Consider the following 25,986-nt stretch of genomic DNA (forward strand, 5'->3'; position numbering starts at 1 on the left):
AGCGTGCAAAGGGGGAACTATTTACCTCAAATACATCCCATACATCCCATGTGGAGGCTGAATGGGGGCCAAGCCTTCGTGGACACAGGAACGCTATTTCTCTAATTAGAAGTTCTTATCTCTAGGAAGGGTTTGGCGTATTATTATTATCTTTTTGGCTGAACTCAATCCCTCGTCTTTCCGTAAAATGTGTGGGTGTTTCCCTCACGAAAGTCACAAAGTGGGTGAACAGGTGGATTTTTCCCTCTCTCTGCTGACGGCATTGCTCATATATTTTCTACGTACGTACATATCCTATTTCAGTGTGATCTTGGAAATTAGTGATTGAGAAACTGACGTAGCTTTTGTTCAAACTTTTTTCTAAGACGTACTTTATGATGTTCATATGTTTCCTCTGAAAATGTGCCGTGTTTCCATAGTAACTGATATACCTGTTTAAATCAATAGCCTCGGTCCGTGGACAGTTTTAAGACCTTCTAGCTTTGGCTATCGTAGTGTTCCTTGAGGTCTTGTATCCCTTCCCATCGTGGATAGCGATGAATTTCCAATTTTGTATTGAGCAATTTGTACTTGTACTTAAAAAAAAAACAACTGTTTGACAAAATGTTCTGGTGATTGAAACCAAAAGTTGTTACCCTAGTTCAGACAAAGTCTATTTTTCAGTTAATTTTAGATCCTGGATCATTATGAAGAATCATGATATGTGATTAAATAAAAATGGAATTTGAAATTTGAAATATTTGTTTTCCACTTTTATGGCTGTTGACATATTATTACCGCCCGGTGCTTTCAATTTCATGTTTCAAAGAGTACCACCCACCACCACACCCAACCCTCCGACCACCTCACGTGTCCAACCAAACACTGAAGATGCGAACGTATCATAAATCGGTCCACGCAATGCAGTAGATGCCTCCCAACTGACTCCGGGTCAGTTGGGAGGATTGACAATGGGAACACTGTATGTGAAGCACACTCCCCCTGGATGTGAGGTGATCGCTGAGAGTAATGCCGCAAAACCTCGGGGCAGTTCGCTGCCCTTCCCCAGCTACAGAGGCAGAGTTCCAGGTTGAACAGCAGACGCTGAAGAAAACAAACCTACATCCAATAATTTCTCATTAAACAAAATAAATCTTGCATTCTACTATCTCATTTTGTTCCCTAGTGAATTGACACTGAGATCCTTGTCGTGCTTTCTTCTTTTATTTGAAAAGTGTCTTCGTGTTGACCAAAGGAACTACAGACTAGTTCACACGCACAAAGCTGCACATGGCAATTGTCCGTTCAGGTGCCATCTTAATAGGGATTGCGGATCTGGAAGAATGCTCAGTGTGATCCGTCAATAAAACAGCAGTTGCTTTTAAATGACTGATTCTGTGGCTAAAATGGAGCCAAATGATCTACATTTGGTTCGAAAAAACACCCTACAGATTTTTAAAGGACACGGTGCCTATAAAGCGACTCTGCTTTTGAAGCGTCCTTCAGTGGTCAAACCAGCAGTTTCCTCTTCATGGTCAGTCTGTAGAGGATCTGGTAGCCGTCGTCCCAAGCGTAGATCTGTTTCTCGGCAGGGTTGTACTTCAGGCTGGCGTGAGCTCCGTACCTCCGGGGGAAATAAAAGAGCGGAGCCTCCTCGCTGATCATCACGTCGTTGACGTCAAACACGCACTGGACGCGGGAGCGGCTGGCCAGGCGGGTGTTGTACACCACATAGACGGTGCCGCACACGATGAAGGCCGCCTCGGCGTTCTCCCGTGGGCAGTGGGTGTCCATCATTTGTTCGATGTCCAGGGTCGCAGGGTCCATTTTCGCCAAGTTGATGTTGGGCTCATGCTCGTCAGCGGCGTACAGGAGCCAGAGCCCCTCGTCGTCGACAACCACGTCCGCCACGGTCTCCGGGTTGAGGCTGTAGACTGGAGTGTGGCCTGCCACCGGGACCATGGCGGTTTCTTCCACGGAACCGCTCAGAAGGTCATATTTGATGACCTGGACCTCCTTGTTGTCCGCCTGCTGTATGTAGTACAAGTAGTCGTTGTAAACAGCGGCACCGGCACCGCTCCACGGAGAAGGCAGCCGCAGCTGTCTGCTGTGGTTGATTCTGGGAGAGCTGGAGAAGTTCATCACGGAGCTGAACTGGTAGACCTTGTTGCCCGCCGTCCCATTGAAAACGTACACCTTGGACGACCTGGGGTCCCTCACCCACACGCCTTTGGCACCGCCCGCCCTCTTCAGTATCTTCACGGATCTGATGCTAGAGATGATGTCAATGCAGTCTGCAGCAGAAACACATGGTGGATAAAAGTAAGGGGCATAATTTGAATGATTACAGCTGAAGATACGTTCCTGTCAACAGGCGTTGATGAGCATTGATTTTGTGCATGTCCTGCATGCTAATGCCACTGTGGGCAACTGCACACTGTCATCGGGGAACACTGGACAGATAGTCCGAACCATCGAAAGAATTGTGCTGAGGTGTCTTCCGACTTCCCCCATGTCGATATCTAGCTTAGCATGCTGAACACATAATGCAGCCTGCAGGCGTCGATATCTGGTGGTCAAAAATAAAATGTAATAGTTAATTCGTACCAGTTGGGAGGGGAAATTGAACACACCTCCACGTGAAGAGGGAGTTAGGAGTGTGGCGCAGAGCTCTGATTGGGTTGCAGCCCTTAATAGAAGAAATTCAATAAACAAGGAAGCTGTGCTGTGCTTTCCATATCGTGCTTCAAAGAGTACCATCCACACCACTCCCGACCATCCGACCACCTGATGTGTCCAACCAAACACTAAAGACGCATCCTAATCAAAAGTCGGTCCCCGCAATGCAGTAGAGCTGACTCTGGGTCAGTTGGGAGGATTGACAGTGGGAACACTGTATGCAAAGCACACACCCCCTTGATGTGAGGTGATCGCTGAGAGTAATGCAAAACCTCAGGGCAGTTTGCTGCCCCTCCACTACAGAGGCAGAGTTCCAGGCTTAACAGGAGACGCGGTAGGAAATCAAACTACATCCAATAATACCTAATTAAACACAATTTATCTTGAATTCTACCATCTCATGCATGAGCGAACACGGCAAATAAGAGACATGAGATTGAGTAATGTGTTTGGTTTTCATTGGGCATGGACATGGGCCTGCGCTTTGTTTAACCTGGGCTATGCAGAGTATGTGCAGGAATTTTAGGATTTAGACTGTGTTTTAATGAAGACGATCGAAAGGTCAGCGAGAGTTTGTTGAGGTCGGAATCTTTACTTTCAAAGTCAGCTGTTGAAATCGCTCAGGCCAAAACAGACTGGAGTTGAAAGTCAGAATAAAGGTATGGGAGTTCGCTTTCAGTTGATGATGCACACAATAATGCATGCAGGCAACCAAGGATACCCAAGTATATTCTATAATGGTATTTTAGACATTTCCAGCTGTGTACAGATTTCGTGTATAATGATTTTAATTATCGTTCAAATACCTAAATATCTCAAATCCCAAAGGACTATGGGAAGTCTGAGTACTAGTCATTGTTGTATTTTGGTGATTTTATGACCATCATCCACTGTACCACCCTTATTCAGAAGGGCAACACACTGTAATTTACTGAGGGACAAGTTGCAAACGGCATTCATTTTAAGGTTTCAATGACAAACATTGTCCCTGAAAGGAACAAACAGTGCCCTCTGATCTAAAGAAATCTCACTGAGCCAGAAGTGAAGTTTCTTGGAAAATACGACTATACCCCCAGTGTTTTGAAACCTGCTAGAAACACTGTTTGCTTCTTCGTTTTTTTTTCCAGCAGAATGGGTCTTCTGGGAAAGCGCTGCGGCATTAAGGGAGGGGTTAGCATCCTGCCATGCTAAATATAGGCGCGACGCTCCTCCACTGTGCCAAGGCTCTTCCCACAATGAATAGGAAGGTGGCAGATCAAAGGCAGGCGTCTGCAGAGCAGGTTAGTTCCGAGCTTCTGGCCTCACCAGAGACGGCATGCTGCACCTCCTGCCACTCCTCTCCCTCCTCTTCAGCTCCCCCCCTCCTCCTCTGCTCAGCTCCCCAGGTCCCCTGCTCCAGCACTTTATCCGCCTTGTGGACACAGGCCCGCGGGGAGGCATTGGTCTCCAGGTATTCCACCTCCCGCTCCGCCCGCTCCACCCGCACACCAGCCGCCTCCAGGTCCTGGCGCAGGAAGCCGTGCTCCTTCCCCAGCCCGTGCATCATGTCGGCCGTCAGCTTCTTGAAGTCCAGCAGCTCCGTGCGGTAGCGGTGGGACTGCTCGCGCCATAACTCCATGCGATCCTGCCGAGTGTGGGTGAATGGCAAGGAAAGATCAGAGCAAATTCACTTTTTTTTACAGCTCTGTGTGATTTCCTCCGTCGTAAAAATATTACATAATTGTATTTTATGTATATTTTACATCCTTCCAAGCTCAAATGAAACATATCAACCTGACATGACAATGAGTGTTGGTGTACTGGGTAGTACACAGTCAAGAAATAATACTGCAGCACTGGAATTCTTGTGTCTTAGGTATTAAAGTAGTAATTGTAAAGTAGTAAGTAGTAATAAAAATAAGACAATTTTGTTTAAAAATCCATAAACTCTTTAACTCATTAACTTTTTAAGAAACAGCCATTCAGTGTATGTGCTCCTATGTGTTGCTTCTATTGTTGGTCATGGGATCCGACTTTTGCAGGCAAGACTGCAAAGTTTGGGAATGTGCAACAAGTGAAAGGCAAACTGTTGAAGGTTCGAATGGAATTCTGGGGCCTGTAGTGTAATTTTCCCGAATACGGGCAATCTTATGGATTTTCACTTTAAAGAGGGTAAGTACCTATGGTACAGGGTTGACAAACAATCGGAAATTTGCAAACCACGACAAATGTATCTCAATTGGATCATGCAGGTTAGTTGTTATGTTAGACATTTTAACATAATACACCCAAGCATTCACGCACATTTGGTCACTGAGAAAAGGCCACAGTTAATAAATAAAAAAGACATAGCGAGTAGCATTACTCATAAATGAGCACACCTTTAAAGGTGTCAGTAAACTATGTCATTAAAACTAGTCAGTCAGATGTCAGTAAAGCTGCAAATATAAGGTCGTCACCCGAGCTACGGGAGCAGACGCTTTGAAAACATTACAGTGCTGAAAGCCTCACCGTTAAAGGAATTCATTAGAGGTTACGAGATGAAAGACCATCGCGGACACCAAAGCATGATGATGATGTTCAGATGATTCATATGGGAACAGTCACGTCTTGTGACACATCAGGCCGTCAAAGGTTGCAGGTTACAGGTTCTTGAAAGGGCAGAACCCCTGTAACGCAACTGGACCAGATGCTGTTTCCCACTCCACGCTGAAACACTGTGCAGACCAACTGTCTCCGGTGTTCAAGGACATTTTTAACACCTCACTGGAGGCATGCAGGGTGCCAGCCTGCTCCAAAGCCTCCACCATCATCCCCAGGACCAGGATCACCTGGTCAGGATCACGGGTCTTAATGACTAGAGACCCGTCGCTCTGACACCTGTGTTGATGAGGACCTTTGACCGCCTTGCGCTACAGTATGTCACCTCAAATCGCCAACCCCCTCCTGGACCCAGTTCGCCTACAGAGCCAACAGGTCTATAGACGACGCAGTCAACTTGGCTCTCCACTTCATCCTCGATCGCCTGGACTCTCCTGGCACCTAGGATCCTGTTTGTGGACTTCAGCTCTCCATTGAACGCCATCAGCCCAGCTCTTCTCCAGGATAAGCTCCTCCAGCTGCACGTGCCCGACTCAACCTGCCGGTAGATCCATGACTTCCTAACAGAAGGGAGTCAGCACGTGAAGCTGGGGGAGCGTGTCTTTGACCCCCGGGCCATCAGCACCGGCACCCCCCCAAGGCTGCGTTCTCTTCTCACTGTACACCAACTGCTGCACCTCCAGACAACCAATCTGTCCATCTTCTGAAATTTTCAGACGACACCACTCCCATCGGACTCATCTTAGAGGGTGACGAGTCTGCCTACAGATGGGAAGGTGGACCACATACTGTAGCTTCCTGGTGCAGCCAGAACAACCAGGAGCTCCACACTATGAACATATCTGTATATACATAATTGCCTATTCCATATACATGAGCATATTCCTTCTATCTATTCCATTTTATGTCATTTTATTTTATTGTATTTTATTCTATATATTTTTACTTTATTCTATAGGTATTCGACTTACTGTATTTTGTCTTAGGAGTCAGTTAGTTGGTCTATTAGAAAGAAATTTTTCCTAGGATATATTGTGTGTTATCACCGGGTGCGTTGCATTACATTTCACTGCATATATGTATGAAAGTATGTATATGTATGTGACAAATAAACCTCTTGAATCTAGAATCTTGAATCTTGAATCTTGAAGACAGTCGAGATGGTGGCGTACTTAAGGAGAAGGCCAGCTTCCCCACCCCCCACCATGTGCAACTCCACAGTAAACACTGCAGAGTCCTTCCGCTTCCTGGGCACCACAATTCCTCAGGACCCCAAGTGGGAGGTAAAAATCAGCGGCGGATGTACTTCCTGCGGCAGTTGAAGAAATTCAACCTGCCACAGACGAATGACAGTGCACTTTCACACATCCATCATTGAGTCCATCATCACCTCCTCCATCACCCTCTGGTTCACTGCTGCCAAGGACAAGGGCAGGCTGCAGCGGATCATACATTCTACAAAGAAGGTTATCGGCAGCGACCTTCCCTCCCTCCAGGATATGCACGCCTCCAGGACCTTGAGGCGGGCGGGGAAGATTGCGGCCGACCGTTCTCACCCCGGTCGCCACCTTTTTGAGACCCATCCATCTGGCGAGATGTTGCGGTCGCATCAGGACCAAAACCTTGTGCCACAAGGGCAGTTTCTACCTCATGGCAGTGGGGCTCAACCACAGGCCTCCTGCCCCTCCTCTGGCCCCTATTGACTGTCTCTCTACATACTGTAATAATAATTCATATTAAAATTGAAAATGTTCTACCTATATACCATGACAGTAATTTAGACTGTGCATATAGTTTTGCATCGCATTTGTATATTTGTATATCTGACTTTTCTGTACTTAAGTGCACCAAATCTCACCAGAAGAAATTCCTCATATATGCAACAGAGGAATATGTTTTATAATTTCTATGAGGCTGCTCCGTTGGGAGAACAATGAAAGATACTGTTAATCAAATTATTGAATTGTCATTGCTCCGATTTTTTGTGTTTAACCTCCTTGCCGTTTTTTGGGCTAATAGAATCTGGAACACGAGCACCGCAGTACGCACAGACACGGATGAGGTCTCGTTAGAACCGGGGCATTTCAGACATCTTGTTGTTTGAGTTTGTTGAATATTGATGTACATGCGGAGCAGAAATTTGTGAAAAACTGTTTTTACCGGAAGAAGAAGAACGTTTGTGTGATTTGATGAGCTTCCGGAGCGGGTCGCTTTGTGACATCGTCATCCAAGGTTATATAAGTGCAATCTTCGTCTCTCGAAAGTCATTCACATCAAGCCACTTGCGCCCTGTGGACTGCATATCATTTGCTACATGTAGACCGACAACTTGAGCCGACGCTGCGTTTAAAGGAAACTCGGACAACTGTTACTCGTGCTGTGTTTTACAAAGCCCTAAAACTATAATCGGTCACAGAAGGCGTTTTCGCACTGCAGGAAGTTCTAAGAATCTTTGGGGGAACCATCCCTTTCTTCTGTGTCGACACTGCATGATCCAGGAATGATCATAATTGTTAAAACAACGTTAAAGGACTGTGGCAGTTTCGCCTACCCCGCGGCAGCCAAGTGGAGTGGTCAGGGACCTCCGGCACAGAGACACAGAAGACCGGGTTGTAGACACCAGTTTATTGTAGAGAGTGGGCCAACTGGAATTAGCCCAGAGCAGATTGACATAGTGTCATGACAAGGCTCCTAACTCCTGAGTGTGTGTGGGGATGGGGATTTTACCTGTTGCTCGTTAGACCAACCAACAAGCAACAGGTATGGCGCGCCCCAATAATCTAGATCTAGGTCAGGTGTGTGCTCAAACCACACCATCCCCACACCACAGGGACGCTTAAACTTAACGACACAAGTGGAACATTCAGTGATGTAAGTGCATAGTGATTGGTCCAGACGTAAGTCCACAGTGATTGGAAAAAACACTTGAAAAATAAGATGATTCATTTAAAGTAAACATGTCTGTGGTGTGGGTGTGGTGTGGTTAAAGCAGCCACACCTGTCTTTGGTCTAGGTAATTGGGCCCAGGATCAGGGTGTGGCTCTTTAAACCACACCACCCCCACACCACAATGTCTTTATTTATACACAAATTATTTCCAAAACATTAAATGTATGTAAAAAAAAACAGGGTCCCTCCGCCCCGCCCTCACAGTGGACAAGCCGGACTCAGAGCCACCCTCGATCACCTCAGGTTTTCCACAGTGCTACCCGACCAAGTCGCATCACCAGTCAGTAAAGAAGGATTGGACAGAACATCCGTCCTCAGAGGTTAGTCACACTCGTGTTCAAAAAAAGACCAAACAAATCCCTTGAAAAGTTATGAAATAACAAGTGAAAAAAAAATTGCGGCATTCAATTTCAACTCAGAAAGTTGTAACTCGTGCTGTGATTGATAGAACCCAAAAAGCTGTAATACGTACCTAACACGACTAAACTTGTCCCTGTGTATTGCTGCCTACAGAAATATTAATTATAATATATTATTATTATTATTATTTTAAGGGGTCCAGTCAGCAGGGATTTTTATTCGTATTTTTCTCCTTGGCATTTTCCGGGCTAAGTGTCCGGAACACGACAACCGCGGGAGCCAGGTTGAGGTCTCGTTAGAACCGGAACGTCACAGACATCTAGTGGTTCAAGTTTCATCCATATCGATCTACATTCTGAGCCGGCATTAGTGAAAAACCGATGAAATTTGACGCGAAGTAGCCAAATGTTCATGCATCACCCATAGGCCAAGATTCTACAGGTGGTGAAGCGAGATGAGTTCGTGGAGTAGGATGCTTTGTGACATCATCATCCAATTCCTTATATATGTGCAGGGTGTGGCTCCGAAAAGCACAGTCACATCGTGCGAGGTGCTTTGTGCGGACTCTGTAGTTGGTGCTCTGTCGTGGTTACAAACCGCATGTGTTTAGGTATCTGTCTATCGTTTTACCTGCTTGACATTGGAGACATGAAGACATTCTATTCGCATCTAACCCCGTGTTAGATGGGCCGTTGTGTCCATCCTTACTTTGCGGGATTCGAGGAAGTCGTAACACAGAAACTGTGGGAGTCCATGACGTGTTCCATGTACGCATCGGAAAGCTAGGACCCAGATAACTCCACAGAAATAATCCAGAGAAAGTCGTCACCACGTCATTATGTCACTCCGTCGTCGTCGCCTCACATGGCATCACAGGGAGACAACAGGCAGACAGACGCTTTTTGTATTTTGTGCTGCGATTCACAAAACAGTAATACGAACCTAAAATGTTTATTGCTGCATGCGGCTATATTTATTATTATTATTATTATTATTATTATTATTACCGTCCTGTAAATATAATTAAGTGATGAGTTTTACAGTGTGCTGATTGAATGAGACTGACAGGTGGGTGATTTGATTGTATTCCACAGCCAACGCCAACTCTCCGCCTCACTTTCATTTTGTGTCACTGCTCGCCATGGGTCCGTGATCAGATGGGTCAGATGGAAAACGACAGCTCAATGAAACTTTGTGATGAATTGTCATGTTCATATCAAGGCAGGAGTCAAGGACGGGGTTTGGAAACGAGGCTGGCGAGGGGCCAGAGGGAGCAACGTGTTGTAAATAGATTATTCATTTCATTTGAATAACACTTTCTAGTGTTATCATCCGAGCCGGGTGGGCCGCGCATGGTTTGTCTGAGAAACAAATCATAATGTCGACCGGAATATTCAGCATACATTGCGTCGCTGCAAAAAATAGCTGGCCTGAACTATATAAGATAAATATATGCAGCAGAAACATTGCTATTGCACGGCATCGCAGCATCTCGGTCCTTTCTCAACAGGCTTATATGCAAATCACACAAACACACACCGGAGATGTCTAACTGTACCTTGAAGGATAGGTTTACCATTTTTCAACCCAATGATGTGTTTCCATAATTGCTTCCTGTTTCTAGCACTACCTCGCTGAAGGCTTTGCTATTGAGAAACTTTCAACTTTGCCGCAGCTTTTCCACTGTGTTTAAAATGCAGTCCAATTGGACAGCCGTTTGAGCCTTGAGAATAGCATGTGAAATCTCCTTTTTACGAAACGGGAATCTCTAAATGTAAACTGACAGTCTTTATATGGTATACCAAAGAAAAAATAACAAATGCTTGGAAACCGTACATTTTATCAGGTTTTTCAGGGTTTTATAGACCCTATTGCACCTGCAAATCAGCTCTTTTGGCTACACCCGCAGTAATGTCAGAGACTACAAACGGGAAGTTGCACCGCTTCACTGGCAACCTACTGTACGATTACGCTCTAGATGTAGTGCCAAAGGTTTTTTAAACACATTGTGATGACTATAATTGGCACTAATCTTAACCTGTTCAAATACACGTAAGAAACATGTGACTACTGTATCATATGAGTTTTGTGTTTTCGAACCGTAGATTCAACGTCTTTCAAGACGGTGCGAAGCTGCAGCAGAGCGGAAAGTCTCTCAGTAGTTAAGCGAGGTCTGTGCTGCGCTGTAAATGATTAACGTTGTAAATAATGGGAACTTACATTTTAATTAGACCTCGGTGGAAAAATTGCAAACTTACCCTTTAATATTGCACGGGAGCTGTTACGATGCTGCCTCGCTTGCTATTGTCACGCTGTTGAAAGCTCTACTGCTGGGTGGGATTTTTGTCATTTGCTCATTACTCATTTGAGATTTGCGGCCCCCGACTCTGATGAAAGACGGTAACGCCGCCCTGTAGACCCGGAGTGCGGCACGAGATGGGGGGCACCAAAGCTCAGCCTGCAAGTTTCCCCCCGGAGGCTGCTGCATATTTGATGAGCTGGCCAGAGATTGCAGTAATTGGGCCGCTTTAGTCGAGACATTCAATTCACATATACAGAATGAATGTAGAATGTAGAAAGAAGGGAGGCAGGAACCTCGCTTCCTTAACAAACTTACATCTCGGGGAATCTATCTTCGGCCGTTGCAAAGTTAAGCCACTGTTTTTGTAATCTTTAACTCTTGTAATGGCCTCTTTTTTTTTGTTTTTTGTGCTGCACTTCTCATGCGTAGGAACCATTTCAATCAATCCTCCTGAATCTCCTGGTGGGATGGGATTGCTTCTTACCTCGATTGCCAGTATTCTGTTCTCCAGGTAATCCATCAGCCCTTGGTAATAGTACTGCGCTCTGGCTAAAGACGATGCCAACGACACAAGGAGAACAATGGCCAGCTTCATGGTGTCCACATGCACCGGGTGGATGGATCCGTTTGGCCCGATTTGTCCGATTCTTCTGCTCGCAGTCCCTGGTGCGGCCAAGTCAGAGTCCTTATAGTTCCGCACGAAAGTATACACCCTTGTGGACGCTTTTGAAGTCAAGCACTCTTAAGTGGGCGCACACCGGAGAGAGCCACAGTCAAGTTTTCTGAGTCGCTAATTCTTGGACTGCTCTCACTTTGCTGGAATGTTTTCACAAACTCCCAGGGAGGAGCCTTGTGCCTCTCAGCACTCGGTCCTCAGAAAGTGGAAGTGCTCTACATCCTGTGTGCGTGCGCGCGTGCGTGTGTGCATGCGTGTGTGTGTGTGTGTGTGTTTAGATAGAGTACTATGTAATTCAGACATGGCACAGTCAAATACCTTTCATCTAACTTTGAATGACTCTCAATACCTTCCTGGTTCTGTCCGGCAGGTCTTTAACATTCAGTTAAAGAAAATTATAGATGATTATCCATCATAAAATTCATAAACATTGACTTCACAAGTCATTTCATTATGTAATATATATCCTGGAATAGTCTTGTGAATCATTTTACTGTTATTTGACTTTTATTAGACTCATTATTTTAAAGGCGTAATCCATAAAATACTCTTTGTTGTGTGGATTGCACAACAGTACAAGTCCCAGAATTTAACTCAAAACCGCAACGTCTTGTTTCCAACATCTGGATTTTGCCAGGTCGGCCACGCGATGGTGTGGGGATGTTTTTTCACCCCAGGGTTCCTTTTTGTGTATATTCATCAAAATCGACAGTTTCCTGACCCCCAATAAGCTCCGCCGATCTCAGTTGTCACATGTGGCGGACCCCGCCGACGATGGAAATAACATGTGAGCACATTCATGGCAAAGATACATTGAATGGCTGTTTCGTATGAAGTGCTAAATAATTATGTGATGAGTATCGAATATGGGATTTTCTTTTTTTTTTTAACAAAAATGATCTTACGGCGTTATTCGTGAAATTTAGCAAGAACCGCCCCTTTGAAGCGCCATCGTCCTGTCCCCCGCTCGGCAGTGGCGCATGCTGCTCCCCTTCCAGGCTGACAACCACAATTACTTAACAACACTTCTCTGCCAGGGGAAGGAAGATCGCACGGCTCTGACGGGAGGGAAAGCCGCGTACACACCCGCCTACTCTCTCACCGCGGGGCCGAAAGTGGACGTGGGTGTGATAACATAGGCCAGCGCACTGGGAGAGTTGACCTTTCAACCCTGTCAAAACAAATCAAACATTTGTTTGCGCAGAAAGTTAGAGATAAAAAATAAAAAAAAACGCAGGCTCTTCAGGCTTCACACGCGCCGCAGAAAGGTCTCACACTTTTTTCGAGGGGAAAAAAGTACGAAGATGCTGGCACAATGTGTCCCCCAGGGGCCGCCGTAGCGCAGGTTAATTAGAGAGCGGCCACGGTTCGCCTTCCCAGTTGCGAGCTGCTAGCACCAGTGGAGCGATCCCAGTGCGTCTAATGAGATATTTAGTGATTGTCTGCTGGCCACCATTACAGTGAGTCTTGAGGTGAGCCACTCAACCAGAACCCTGTGTCTATTTTTATGTCCAGAGACAGCCAAGCAGATGGTGAGTGTCGTCATGGTAACACATGGTGCCATGCTGCCACTTGTACAAGTGGACCCGGCTACCTTGTGTCTGATCTAATCTGGAAGCCATAGCCTGCCTTAGACTGACTGGACAGTGTGTGTGTGTGTGTGTGTGTGTGTGTGTGTGTGTGTGTGTGTGTGTGTGTGTGTGTGTGTGTGTATGTGTGTGTGTGTGTGTGTGTGTGTGTGTGTGTGTGTGTGTGTGTGTGTGTGTGTGTGTGTGAGAGTGTATATGCACAGGTTTGTGAGTTTCCAAGTTTGGGCGTTTTTATGTAGTTATACATTTGTGTGTGTGCATGTGTGTGTACGTTGTGTGTGTACGTTGTGTGTGTACGTTGTGCATGTATGTGGGTGTGGTTGTGTGCATGATTGTGCACACAGATTGTGTGATTTGTGTGTTTTTGGGTAATAATAAATCTGTGCGTCTGTGTGGTGTGTGTGTCTGTAGGTGGGATAGTGTAAATGTGTGTGCGTGTGTTTGCATGTTTGTGAGTGTGAGTGTGTATACTTGCTTTTTGGGGTTTTTTGTGTAATTATAAATTTGTCCGTGTGTGTTTGTTGCGGCCCGAACGGAGCAGATTCAATTATAATTTTTGACTGATATGAATAATTAAAAATGTTGTTTGGCGAAAGGTTCCAAAACCAATTTGGGGTGTGCGTGTCTGCCACACGGTCTAGCAATTTAGGGTGATATTTAAATGTTTTATTAATGACTTGCTTAATTGTGCCACTGTGATCAAAGAACAGGCAGCACTTATGATTCATTATTCTGTATTAAGCAGCGGCTCGGCGCCCTTTCAGCTGCAGGATCGAAAGACTTATAGGTCAGATGCAGGAGCGGAAGGAAGTTAGGGGTCTAATGTACGTTTGACTCCCCCACACCATGCTAATCGATAAATGGAGTTTTAATGAGCCTGGGCCAAGTGGCTAGAGCCTCCGTACCCCTCCACAAGATGGCAGCAGCTGTCCTACAGTGGAATGAAGGCTGAGGGGAGGGTCCACTGCTTCACCTGAGGAGGAACTTCCAACAACTGGAAGCACAAGCTGCATGCTACATGAGTAGGTGGGGGGAAATGTTGACATCATTTGATATCATATTTAGTTGAACAAACTGCTTAGAATGTGATTGTGAGCTGAATTCTAGCACAAATCCAATGGTCAATCAGTGGTTAAATCAACTGTCCGGCCATCCTCTTCATGTGGCATGTTTGTCTTAGTATATAGGATAACTGTGTGTGTGTCTGTGTGTGTGTGTGTGTGTGTGTGTGTGTGTGTGTGTGTGTGTGTGTGTGTGTGTGTGTGTCTGTGTGTCTGTGTGTGTGTGTGTGTGTGTGTCTGTGTTTGTGTGTTTGTGTGTGTGTGTGTGTGTGTGTGTGTGTCTGTGTGTGTGTCAGTGTGTGTGTCTGTGTGTCTGTGTGTTTGTATGTCTGTGTGTGTCTGTGTGTCTGTGTCTGTGTGTTTGTGTGTGTGTGTCTGTGTGTCAGTGTGTGTTTGTGTGTGTCAGTGTGTTTGTGTGTGTCAGTGTGTGTCAGTGTGTGTCAGTGTGTGTGTGTGTGTGTCAGTGTGTGTGTGTCTGTGTGTCAGTGGGTGTGTGTGTCTGTCTGTGTGTCTGTGTTTGTGTGTGTGTGTGTGTCTGTGTTTGTGTGTGTGTGTGTGTGTGTGTGTTTGTGTGTGTCAGTGTGTGTGTGTGTGTGTCTGTGTGTGTGTGTGTCTGTCTGTGTGTCTGTGTTTGTGTGTGTGTCTGTGTGTGTGTGTGTGTGTGTGTGTGTGTGTGTGTTAGCGTGTGTCCGTGTGTGACGGTGTGTGTGCGCTCTCTCCGTCTGTCTCTCCGCCCGCTTGCCCTCACACCAGGCGTCGAAGCCGCCCATAAAAACCCTCTTCCTCCGCAACCAAACAAACCCCCCAAACACGCCCATAAACCCGACGTGCTTTATTAGCCTCTCTCATTGATTGAGGGGGTCAGAAAAGACGCGGCAGCCCAGCGCCAGGCTGTATAGAACAGCAGACCGTGTAGTGGAGCAACGTAAATCCTTAAGGCTCTTGTAAATGGCTTTAATACACCCAAGGCGCCAAATCACTTGACCTGCGTTGGCCCTGCCGTTTGGGGCCTTTCTGGCTGACTGAGCAGCGTGGAGCCAGTCCCTCTCCTCCCATTCTGCGGCTGTCAGTCCAGGTAAGAGTCAAGGCCTTGTTAGCGACACGCTGGCCCCGCCCGGCTCCGTCCTTTTCGACGCGCTCCTAAGTTCAATCAGCCATTAACAGGCCGAGGCAGCGATTTCTCCGTCCCACGTTTGCGGTTTTCCGTGCATTTTTTTCCTCTGCGAGGACCGTCTGACTCCCGTGTTTGTCTTGGCCGTGGCTTTGTCTCCCTGTTTCTCCGTCTTTGTGTCTGTCTGCACATCTGTCTCTCTGTCTAGCTACCAATGCCCTCTTTTTCTTGGGCGTCAGTGGCCACATAATGGACATTCTATGACTCTACAAAGTAAAGCTTGAAACTGTGGGTGTTTAGGTCTGATGTGGCCCCCTATGGGCCGCTTGAAGAACAACTTGGACAGCTCCTTTTACGTGCAAGTCAATCAAACCAGGATTAACAAAGGCAAAGTAAATAACATATTCAACACGTCAAACATCTGAAAAAGCACAGTGATGCATTCAAAATGTGATCACACGTCTGTCGGTCGTCCATTGTCTCAAACCAATTATTTTTCTTCTTCTTTTCCTCGATTTCTTTATTGCATTTTTTATTCCCCTTCCTTCCCCGCTGCCTTATCACCTCTCACCATTAGCATTACTTCAGCCTGGCCTTGGCCACCATCTATGTTGTATGGCGCCCGGGGGACTTGACCAGGAATCCAGAGAAATGTCCGTGGCCTCCATGTGTGAGCGCGGCTATTTTTGTTGGCCGCCAAATCATAACTACAAGCGTCGGGGAACATCTCCGGAGGTCATGCGCAGGTCACGTACGCTCCAGGAATTTGGAAACGGTTTGTTTTGTTTATGCAGCCCACATTTTAGGTATGTATGCCCCACGTACTGAGCTGTACGTACCGACGCACACATCAGCCTCACACTCAGGTGGCTCTGGCTGTAATGGGTTGCAGAGAGAGGACATTTTGAGATTCTTTTTCCTTCCAATCTTTTTCAATTTATTATCTAATGAAAACCACCCGTCAACTTTTGCCGCGTCCGCATCTCGCCGCCCCGCCGTTCGACGGGCGCACTTGCCTTGTTTGCCGAGCGCAGGGCCGCCTGCGGGGCTGTGGACAGCTGCTCCAAGGGGGGAAAAAACTGACAAAGCGGCATTTATCCACGGTGGGCTGCCACGCGGGGATCCGGCGCGGCAGCTTGACCACTGGAAATAAAGACACAGTATGTGAGGGAATATCCGAGGAAATGCCGTCAGAGCCAGTTGTCCCTGGGCAGCGGCACACAGCTGTTAGCCATAGGCCACAGGCATAGCTGGGAGCCCATAAGCAAGGCATGTCTACACAGGATGAGCCGGTGCAACCTTATGGAGCATTCGGAGCACTCGATGCATGCATGCAGATAATAAGGGGAGTTGGGTTCAATCGATGGGTGTCGTGTTATTGACTGACGACGCGTTATTGTTTGTTTGCGGTTGAAACGCGCGAGGTGCGCGACGCAACGGGACCTCGCGTCACTAGAAAGCCGATCCCGTCGCGCGCACCGCCCCGTTTAACCACTCCCCAGGCCCTCTGTGCATGTGTGTTCCCGGCTCGCCTACGTGACATGTTGCGGCGTTGTCGGCGCGGCCCTCCCCGCCTCTGGAGCTGGTGGAGGAAACGCGGCGAGAGGCGGGTCCCCGCATACCATTATCTCACAAAGCACTCATTACAGGAGCGTCTCTCCCCTCTCCTCTACACCAGCAGCAACATGTCGCCTCACGCTCCTCACCTCGCCCCGCGCGCCGCGGCGCTCGGGCCCAACACCTCTTTGGCACCGCACTCGACTTTAACCATGACTCACTTGAGTGAAATGCCTCGAACTCTGATTAATGACGGCTTTACGGTTGCCAGGTCGTGGAGTGAACGGAGATGTGTGCGCGGGGCGAAAGGCCTCCTCTTCCTGGAAGTGGAGGGGGAGACGTCAACTTGACGCGGCCGCGCTTTACACCACCTGTAGCCCCCAGGCCCCCCCCCCCCTTTTTTCATCTGAACATCGGGTTTGTTTTGCCTCCATACATCATAATCATGAGAGCATATATCTCCATTTACTGTAAACACCAGGGCTATAAAAGTGAGTCAACGGACATTGTGTACGTTATATTATTTGGGGGTGGGGTGGAGGGGGGTGTTGGTGCTCTAACACCGCTGAGAACATAAACTCAAGGCCCCAGCGGTGATCTCAGTTGGGGGAGAAAAATAAAATCCAGATTTTCATTAAAGCGACTTTTGATTTTTGATCAAGCGAATCTGCATCCGCACGATGCGAAGCTGCATGTAAATGCCGCGTGCGTCCTTTTATTTGGTAATTACACGTTTAGCGGCACCATGTCTGGAATAGTGAAAGTATGAGAGTATCTCCCCCCTGCCTGAAATGTATCCACGACTGCTCTGTAATTACTGTAACGCCTCATATAAAAAAAAAACGCTCCAATACATCACCCGCAGTATCCGTTGCATCATGATCAGTATAAAATCTCAGATTTCACCCACGGGCAAGGCGGAGAGCTTCGGCTGCACCTGCCTGGGGGGCAGAGGAGGCCGGTAAACGCTTATACCCGCAATTAATATTTTACCGTCCTCGAATATTAAAGGTGACGATGTCGGAGGAAACGACGGCGCGGCCTCGTCCACGCTCAGGCATCGCTTCTCGCTTCTCCAAAAAGACAATCTATAAGAGGCCGTGCGCGGATGGTGCCAAGTGGAGTGTGCTGTTTCAAAACAGCTGAGATTGTGAAGCGGAGAGAGGCCGCCAGACGGAGGGAAGAAATGGGAAACAGCAAAAAGGGGGGAGAGAAACTTTTGGGGTGAGTGAGACAGATGAAGCGAGGGAGAGAGAGAGAGAGAGAGAGAGAGAGAGAGAGATGGCGTCCCCGGCAGACTGTCTGGCTGCGCCGAGATCTCCAGCACTCAGCGTCATATGATTCCGGGGGTCAAAGGTTATCCTCACTGATGAATATCGGGACGAGACCAGTCTCCCTCACAAAAGAAAAAGGGAGTCGTTTTCACTCCCGGGGTCTGGAGAGTTTATTTCAGGAATCCGTTCTGCCAGCACGAGACTGTAAACCTGTCCCGAGCCAGAAGAATTATGTCGGCAAATATTACATTTTTTTTGTCTTGTTTTTTTTTTTTTTTTTTTTTTACGGTTTTGTCAGCCCTGCCAAAACATCTAGAAAGGGAAGAAAAAAAAATCCCAATACTCTATGTATCAAAAACGTCCACGAGTGCGATCGGGTGGGTTGCGGCGGAGTAAATGAGGTGAATGTGTGTATTCCCCGGCGTAACGCACATCCCCGGGATTTTGCACGGATTTGGAAGATTACAGTTTGTAGGCTGCAAAGTGTGTGAAACTACGCTGGTACTTTTCCTTGCATCGGAACTAGCTCGGCCCCACGCCCCGGTAGATAGATAGATAGATAGAAAGACAGACAGACAGACAGACAGACAGACAGACAGACAGACAGACAGATAGATAGATAGATAGATAGACAGATAGATAGATACGTATATAGGTAGGTTGTTAGGATGATAGATAGATAGACAGACACACAAACAGACAGACAGACAGACAGACAGACAGACAGACAGACAGACAGACAGACAGACAGATAGATAGATAGATAGATAGACATATAGATAGATACGTATATAGTTAGGTTGTTAGGATGATAGATAGATAGACAAACACACAAACAGACAGACAGACAGACAGATAGATAGATAGACAGACAGACAGACAGACAGGCAGACAGACAGACAGACAGGCAGACAGACAGACAGACAGACAGATAGATAGATACGTAGATAGCTAGGTTGTTAGGATGATAGATTAATAGAAAGACAGACAAACAGACAGACAGACAGATAGACAGACAGATGGATGGATGATGGATGGATAGATAAGTAGATAGGTAGGTTGTTAGGATGATAGATAGATAGACAGACAGACAAACAGATAGACAGACAGACAGACAGACAGACAGATAAATAGAAAGATAGATAGATAGATAGATAGATAGATAGATAGATAGATAGATAGATAGATAGATAGATAGATAGATAGATAGATAGATAGATAGATAGATAGATGGATACTGTAGATAGAGAGAGTGTATCCACATATCCACTCTAGATATGTAAACTCTATAGGGAAAGATCACAAGGGGGGATTTCAAATAACACCGCCAGCCGCCCCCAACCCACCCCAGAACCCCCAACCCCCACCCCTCCACCTAAAAGCTTCTGAGGTCTCCCAGCTGCCCTCGGAGAGACAGGCGTGATGTATGGGATTACACATCTGAACAAATGGACGGCAAAAGAGGCCTGGGCGTTTATGAGTCCGCCGGTTCAGCATCCGCCTCCGTGCCGCATGCAACCTTTTGTCAGGTTTGATTTGAGGATGTGGTTCCTCCTCGAGAGCGAGAGAGCGACAGACAACACGCTACCAACTACCGACCGACTCTCCTCGGGGCCGGCAAATCTCCCCTGAGCCCCTCGTATGGGTATCGGTAGACCCCCACCTCCCCCTCCACTGTCACCTCTGGATGCACCACCTTCATCTCACCTGAGCGCAAAGGGAACGAGGGGGATTATCACACGTCGGCCCGTGGCAGCTCGCCCGGTTCGCAGTTCATTAACACGACGACAAAGACAGGAGTGAATGATGGTGTATGAGAATGAGAAGGGTTGGAGGGAGTGTGAAACAGAGAGGCGGGGGGGGGGGGTTAGGGTTAGAAGGACCAATCGGGATTTTGAACTAAGGACACATCCGACAATCAGTCAGTCAGTCAGTCAGTCAGTCAGTCAGTCAGTCAGTCAGTCACCGACGGCAAAAATCCCACTGATGGGCAGCTATCAAAAGCTAGGGTTAGGGTAATATTTAGATTTGTCCTATTTTACGAGTCGGATGTGGACAAGTGGACACAATCCCAACCCACCCCCCAAAAATAAGATAGGGGCCTTCCACAACCAGGGGCCTCAAACTTTCTCACTCCATCTGTCAGTCCATCGCCAGTCCATCTCATCCCCAAGTCAGTCGAGAACATCTACCGCCGCACCCCAGAATAAGTTCTCCAGATACTGTAGGGGATCGGAGGGCCCTTCCACAAACCGGGGGCCCGCCCGACCTTTCTATCACTCTATCCGTCTCGGTGACAAGCTCATGCCAACCCCCGGTTCTGACGCCTTCCCTGCGTCTGGTTGCCGGGGCCTGAGAACGGACCCTTATCGCTCGATCTTATCCTACCTCATCACTCTGGGAACCCTGGTCCCCGTCATCCGTCCCCCCCTCAATCCCCATCCACTGAGCAGGCCACGGCACCAACGGCCTGCAGCCTCTTCTCTTTGGAATCCCTTTTTCCCAGGATCCCAAACTCCATAACACACCCCCCCACCCCGCCGCCCCATATCCTTCTCTTATCACTCAGGGCAAAGATAATGGGGGATATTTGCCATTATTACTGCCATTAGTGCTATTCTATGTCCAACCATCAGCAACTATGAAGAGGCATATATTATGTTGGATGCTTGACATGTTTTTCATAACAGGCGCTTAGCGGCGCTGTCGCCTGAGCTAGCGTGAGAACCTACTGGGACGGTGGGAGGGCAGGTATTGGTGGTATTTAATGCTGTAATTTATGCTTACCCACGAAGCGCACGCACACACAAACACACAGATGCGTATACACACACACACACACGCACGCGCGCACACACACACACACACACACACACACACACACACACACACACACACAGTGGTGAGACGCGTAATAGCCAGACAAGACAGCGTCCAAACCAGCACAATAGGTCTGAAAGTCTCAGGTCTGCGTGTGCAATTGTCTCTAATTATGACGATGATTCAAGAGGGAGCTCGACATTCCTGTCCCTCTTACGGGTTTTTGCTGCTATGCATCTTGGAGACTGCCGAGCCATTAACACGATACCAATCTCAACCAATGGCTCCAGTTTGGGCCTCCCGCAGGCCGCGGGCTCCTGAAGCTCAAGCTGTCCAACTCCAGGGAATCTAAATATCTGCTCTGTTGCTGTCCCCAAGGGGGGTGGGCATCAGGACAAACAATCAATGCCAATGACAGATCCATGTCAGACGGGGGATAATTATGGGAACAACGCTCTGAAAGATCCTGTGTCATTACAACCCATCGTCTCCAGGTTGAGCAGACACTGCCCGACTGCCTGTGTGTGTGTGTGTGTGTGTGTGTGTGTGTGTGTGTGTGTGTGTGTGTGTGTGTGTGTGTGTGTGTGTGTGTGTGTGTGTGTGCGTGTGTGTGTGTGTGTGCACGTGTGTGTGTGTGCGCGCGTGTGTGTGTGTGCACGTGTGTGTGTGTCTGTGTGTGTGTGTGGGTGTGTGTGTGTGTTTATGGTCAAGTTAACCAACGAGGGGTGGTTTTTGACTTTGTTTACCACATCTAATCGACAGTAAACCACCTCTTGTAATATTCTGGTGAGCGTCTAGTATGTCAGAAACCATGACTAGTGATTAGTGGTTCCCAACCTGGGGTGCCAGACCCCCAGTGGGGGTTGCCAGAGATCGCAGTGGGGGTCGTAAGGCCTTGGACGATTTAAAGCATGTTTCCCAATGATTGCCACGAAAACAGAACCAATTCGGAGAAAAATGGCTGCTGACCACAAATTAATAGCACCCTTTAAATAGGGGGGTCTCGGATTGAATCAGATTTGATTTAGGGGGTGTCTGAGGAAAAACAAGTGACCCCCGACTTAGATGTTAAAGATGGGAAGATGGACCCACTACATGCTGATGGACCCAGCATGTAGTTCATTAGGTTGATCAAAGCGGACTCATCGGACAGCAGACCTCATTGACTTGTAAATCAGCTCAGACTCCATTAAAGGCCTGTCCTAATGAATTAAAAAGCTCCTCCGTGCGGCGTATCCTCACGTGGCCCCCCCTTCCTCGGGGCTGAGTTTTTCTGGAAGGACGTGGCGAGGGAAACAAAACACGATTTGAGGAGCCGTGCGCAAACGAACGGGAGGCCTCGGAGGAACTCGACGGCGGCAAGCCGAGAACAAAATTACAGAAATTACTTACATAGCTGCTGTCTGATCCCCGAGACCAGCGTCTTGTCGAGATATTGTCAATGCGCGATGACAAAGATAGGACATTTTCAATTTCTACCGGATTGCGGAAAAGTGCCTGTGACACTGCAAATTGCACAGGTGAATTATGGGAGTCATTTTTCTACAGCCACAACTGGCAGGAAAAATATCTCTTTATTTACGAAAATAGAATTACATTGTTGGGATATGCAGACTGAAAGACCCCTATCCGGTAGTTACTGACCTGGATATGACGGGGGCTTAGCCGTACATATCTCTAGAAATCGCCCACGCAACTCTAGCGGCATCCCAATTTCTGCGGTCTGAGGAGAGGACAAACATGTAGGGGAGAGGGGAGATAATGTCAGTGTGTATTTAATTGAAGGGAAAAGGTTCAAGAAAACCCCAGAGAGGTCTGAGAAACACAGACTCCTTTTGTGCCCCTGCAAAGAAGAATCGACATAGAAAACCCACCACTGAACACATGAAAATATATTTTTCCAGTATATATATTGTATTTTGACCCTTGCGGGACTAAGGGCCGTCGGGGATTCTATCATTCTGTATAGTTCAAAACAAACATGGAAAAAATACACTAAGTTTGGAAATTATGGGGTTAAAGGTTAGGCTTACCCCTAACACTAAGTATTGGGTACTAGGGTTAAAAAAAAAAACCTGCATTACACTCCTTTACAACCACAGCCACATCTTCTCCCCAGACATAGTAGACCGGGGGACGATATCCTAGCAACAGCTTTTGTTTAGAGCCGCCACGCTATCAGCATGACGTTGTAGTCCGCGCGGATGTGTTTTGAGTATCTTAGGTTGCCGTGAAAAAATCCCAAGCATGTCGAAAACATAATATACAGGAGCCTGGCATCCCGGCGGGGGCGAGCCTCCATCTGTTCCCCTCTCGGCTCTTCCCCGCAGGTAGCCATGTTTGGAAGTGCCGACAAACAAGAGAGGGAAGATAGAATGCGAGGGGTCCGGGGGGCCGTTTATCCGGCCACGTCCGTCCGGCTCCGAAGCGTCTCCCATTGCCGCGTTCGATAATTTGTGTTTTGTTTGCGGACATTTAGATTTTTGCGGTGTTGCTACAGCCTAATGAACCGGATTGATCCGCTGTGTACAAATCGCACTCCGGCCGAAAGGGAGTTCTCGTGATGCGACGCTCTCTGGTTCACCCTCGGTCTCATTTTCTGGCCTCTATGCATCGGAGACGGCCGTACACTTGAGGCTTTTCTCTCGGTCGCTATAAGGATGAGGAATCCCATAATTAAGGCCTCAGAGGGCCATACACTATGCGGCCCGACCATGTTGGTTTACACAACTTGAGGCAGACAGGAACCTGACACGTTCACAATGGGGCCATTCATAAAAGCCAATTTCTTTGGGAGGAAAAAAGAGCGAAAAACAATTGCTCTTAGCATTGGGCAGATGTAATTGCAGTCACTCAACTCGTCTGATGCCGATAATGGGGGGCGGTGGGAAATTCCTGTCAAAGAATCGTGGCGTAGGACGCTTTCGCAACCCGCCTTGGCAAGGCGCTGTGTGTTCCGCGGCGGGGACGGCGAATGCGTTGCGGCATGCACGCATAGCTGTCATTAAACACGTTTAAGGAGGGGCGGGGGGGGTGAATCACATAAGACAATCAAAATCCTCAAGTATGAGCCGTTCTCCGGGTTCTTGAGCGGTGAAGAGGGATATCATGTAAAACATAACCGTTCTGTCAGGCGTGTGCTTTTGCAGACTTGTACCTGTTGATGGCTTGCGCGCTGTGTGGAATTAATCTGCGTTGCCAATCCATTCCAGTTCCGAATGAACGAGGGTGCGCATTTTCAAATCCACCTCCTGAGTCAAGGTCACTGCGAAGGTTAGAAATCTTTTAAAGTGTCCAAACGCAAACGTAATGTTAGAGGGGGGAATTTGGTACGAAAGCAGGAGGAAATGGACAACTTGGCAAATGGCTGAGAGGCTTATGGCTCCTGGTGACTACCTGGGAAGTGAAAATGGATAAAATCACAGTTCAGAGTCAGATACTATGTGTATTTGATCGTTTGTCAGCCAACCTGTCCATTCCACTGATCTTCCACCCAGTGGGATTGCTCACGTCACGTTTTGACACTCAATGCACCGCTTTCCTCGAACCCCGGGACTTTCATGCTGCAGGAATGTTCCCTCCCCAAACACACGGTTTGGCCAGAGTCTTGCATCGACCGTGCCTTCTCACGTTGTCCGTGGACTTGCCGGAGACCCCGCTAATGAGCGCTTGTGGTTATATTTTTCTCTTATTTATGTCATTTGAAAAACATTCCCGTCGGTGCGCAGTCCACGTTGGAATGCGGCCTCGGAGGAAAGAAAACACACCGAGGCTGAGTCAAAACCGAAAATAAAGAGCAGTTCTTTTTGAAATGTGATGAAAAAAAAAAAAAAAAAAAGCCTTAACGGGAGAAATGAGATTTATAAAATTGTGTTCGGGTTTTTTTGGGAGTGCAGGGCTGCTCGGTTCTTGTGGCTGGTTCCTGAGTTAGTACAGGTTGTGACACTTGGCATTTTGGCAATGCTTCCCTGAGAAGGCCCTTTAATAACCCGCTCATGCATCGATGCTGACACACTCATACAAATGGCTCGGCAAGCATTTGTGCAATAAGGGCTAAAACCTTCTGATTAGTGCCTTGTGATGTACGGACCACCCAAGATTTATTAAATGCTGTCGTCAAATGTATCTGTGTTTACAGCAGCAACGGATTCTGGGAGGTGGGAAGCGGTCCATGTCTTATCCCAAATGCAGACTCCACAAGGAATTGTTAATAATCATCAAAAGGAAAGCAACCGTCTGGGTTGAAATTTTGTTTAAACTTGGGAAAAAATTCAAAGTAGAGGCAGACATGTGGTTTTCCGAATAGCCAACATTATACACAACGGATTGGGGGGAATCTGCATTTAAAAGAACAAGACATTCTATATAGCACAACTTAAATACGGTATACTGTAAGTTAACAGGTTGGAAAGTAACAAAAACGCCTTTCTAAATGTATTTCAGACATTTGGAGTGATTTAAAATGCAAATTATGATGAGGTCTTCCATCGACTCGTGTTTGGCTCCAGAGAACACTGTGTATTAGTATAAATGCATATTTCATAACCAAGAAATTCCTCGGAAAGCAGCCCCTGTAGTATTCATTTGACAAAAGAAAAACAGCATAAACAAGATGCTACAATTATGGATGTGACTACTGCATCTTATAAATCAAACACAAATACCAAGTGTTTGTATAAATGTTTAATTAATTACAGCATACCATGTGACTAATAGAAAAAATATAGTAGAAAGACAGAGAACCTCAATCTCGTAACCCAAACTTTGGCATCATGAGTCCATGTGATTGAAATTCAATACATTTGCTAATAAAACGGGGTGGACGCATTTCAAACATAAATACCATATTAAATGCAATGCAATGCTTTTTGTGGACGATTTCCCATTTATAGCAAATGATCCGTTGGAAAACTTTGCAGAAGACTACATGACAAATAAAAAAAATGGCAGAAACAATGGGATAAATCCAACACATAGTAGCTCAGTGATTTCACAAATGACACCGTGGAAACCTTTGCAAAATTAAAAACAACCTTTGCCAGCTCCAGT

General features: G+C 47.0%; 1 protein-coding gene across 1 annotated transcript; it reads right to left on the bottom strand.

The window, feature by feature from the left end:
• Positions 1-1,236: 1,236 nt before the first annotated feature.
• Positions 1,237-11,444, bottom strand: olfml3a (olfactomedin-like 3a; the record flags this gene model as incomplete). The annotated part of the gene is made up of 3 exons (XM_080015243.1): positions 1,237-2,273; positions 3,964-4,282; positions 11,334-11,444. 3 exons carry the CDS (start codon positions 11,442-11,444, stop codon positions 1,489-1,491), a joined length of 1,215 nt encoding a protein of 404 aa, XP_079871369.1. The 3' UTR covers positions 1,237-1,488.
• Between the last annotated feature and the right edge of the window lie 14,542 nt (positions 11,445-25,986).

Source organism: Zeus faber, assembly GCF_960531495.2.
Source record: "Zeus faber genome assembly, chromosome: 15".
Taxonomy (NCBI): Eukaryota; Metazoa; Chordata; class Actinopteri; order Zeiformes; family Zeidae; genus Zeus; species Zeus faber.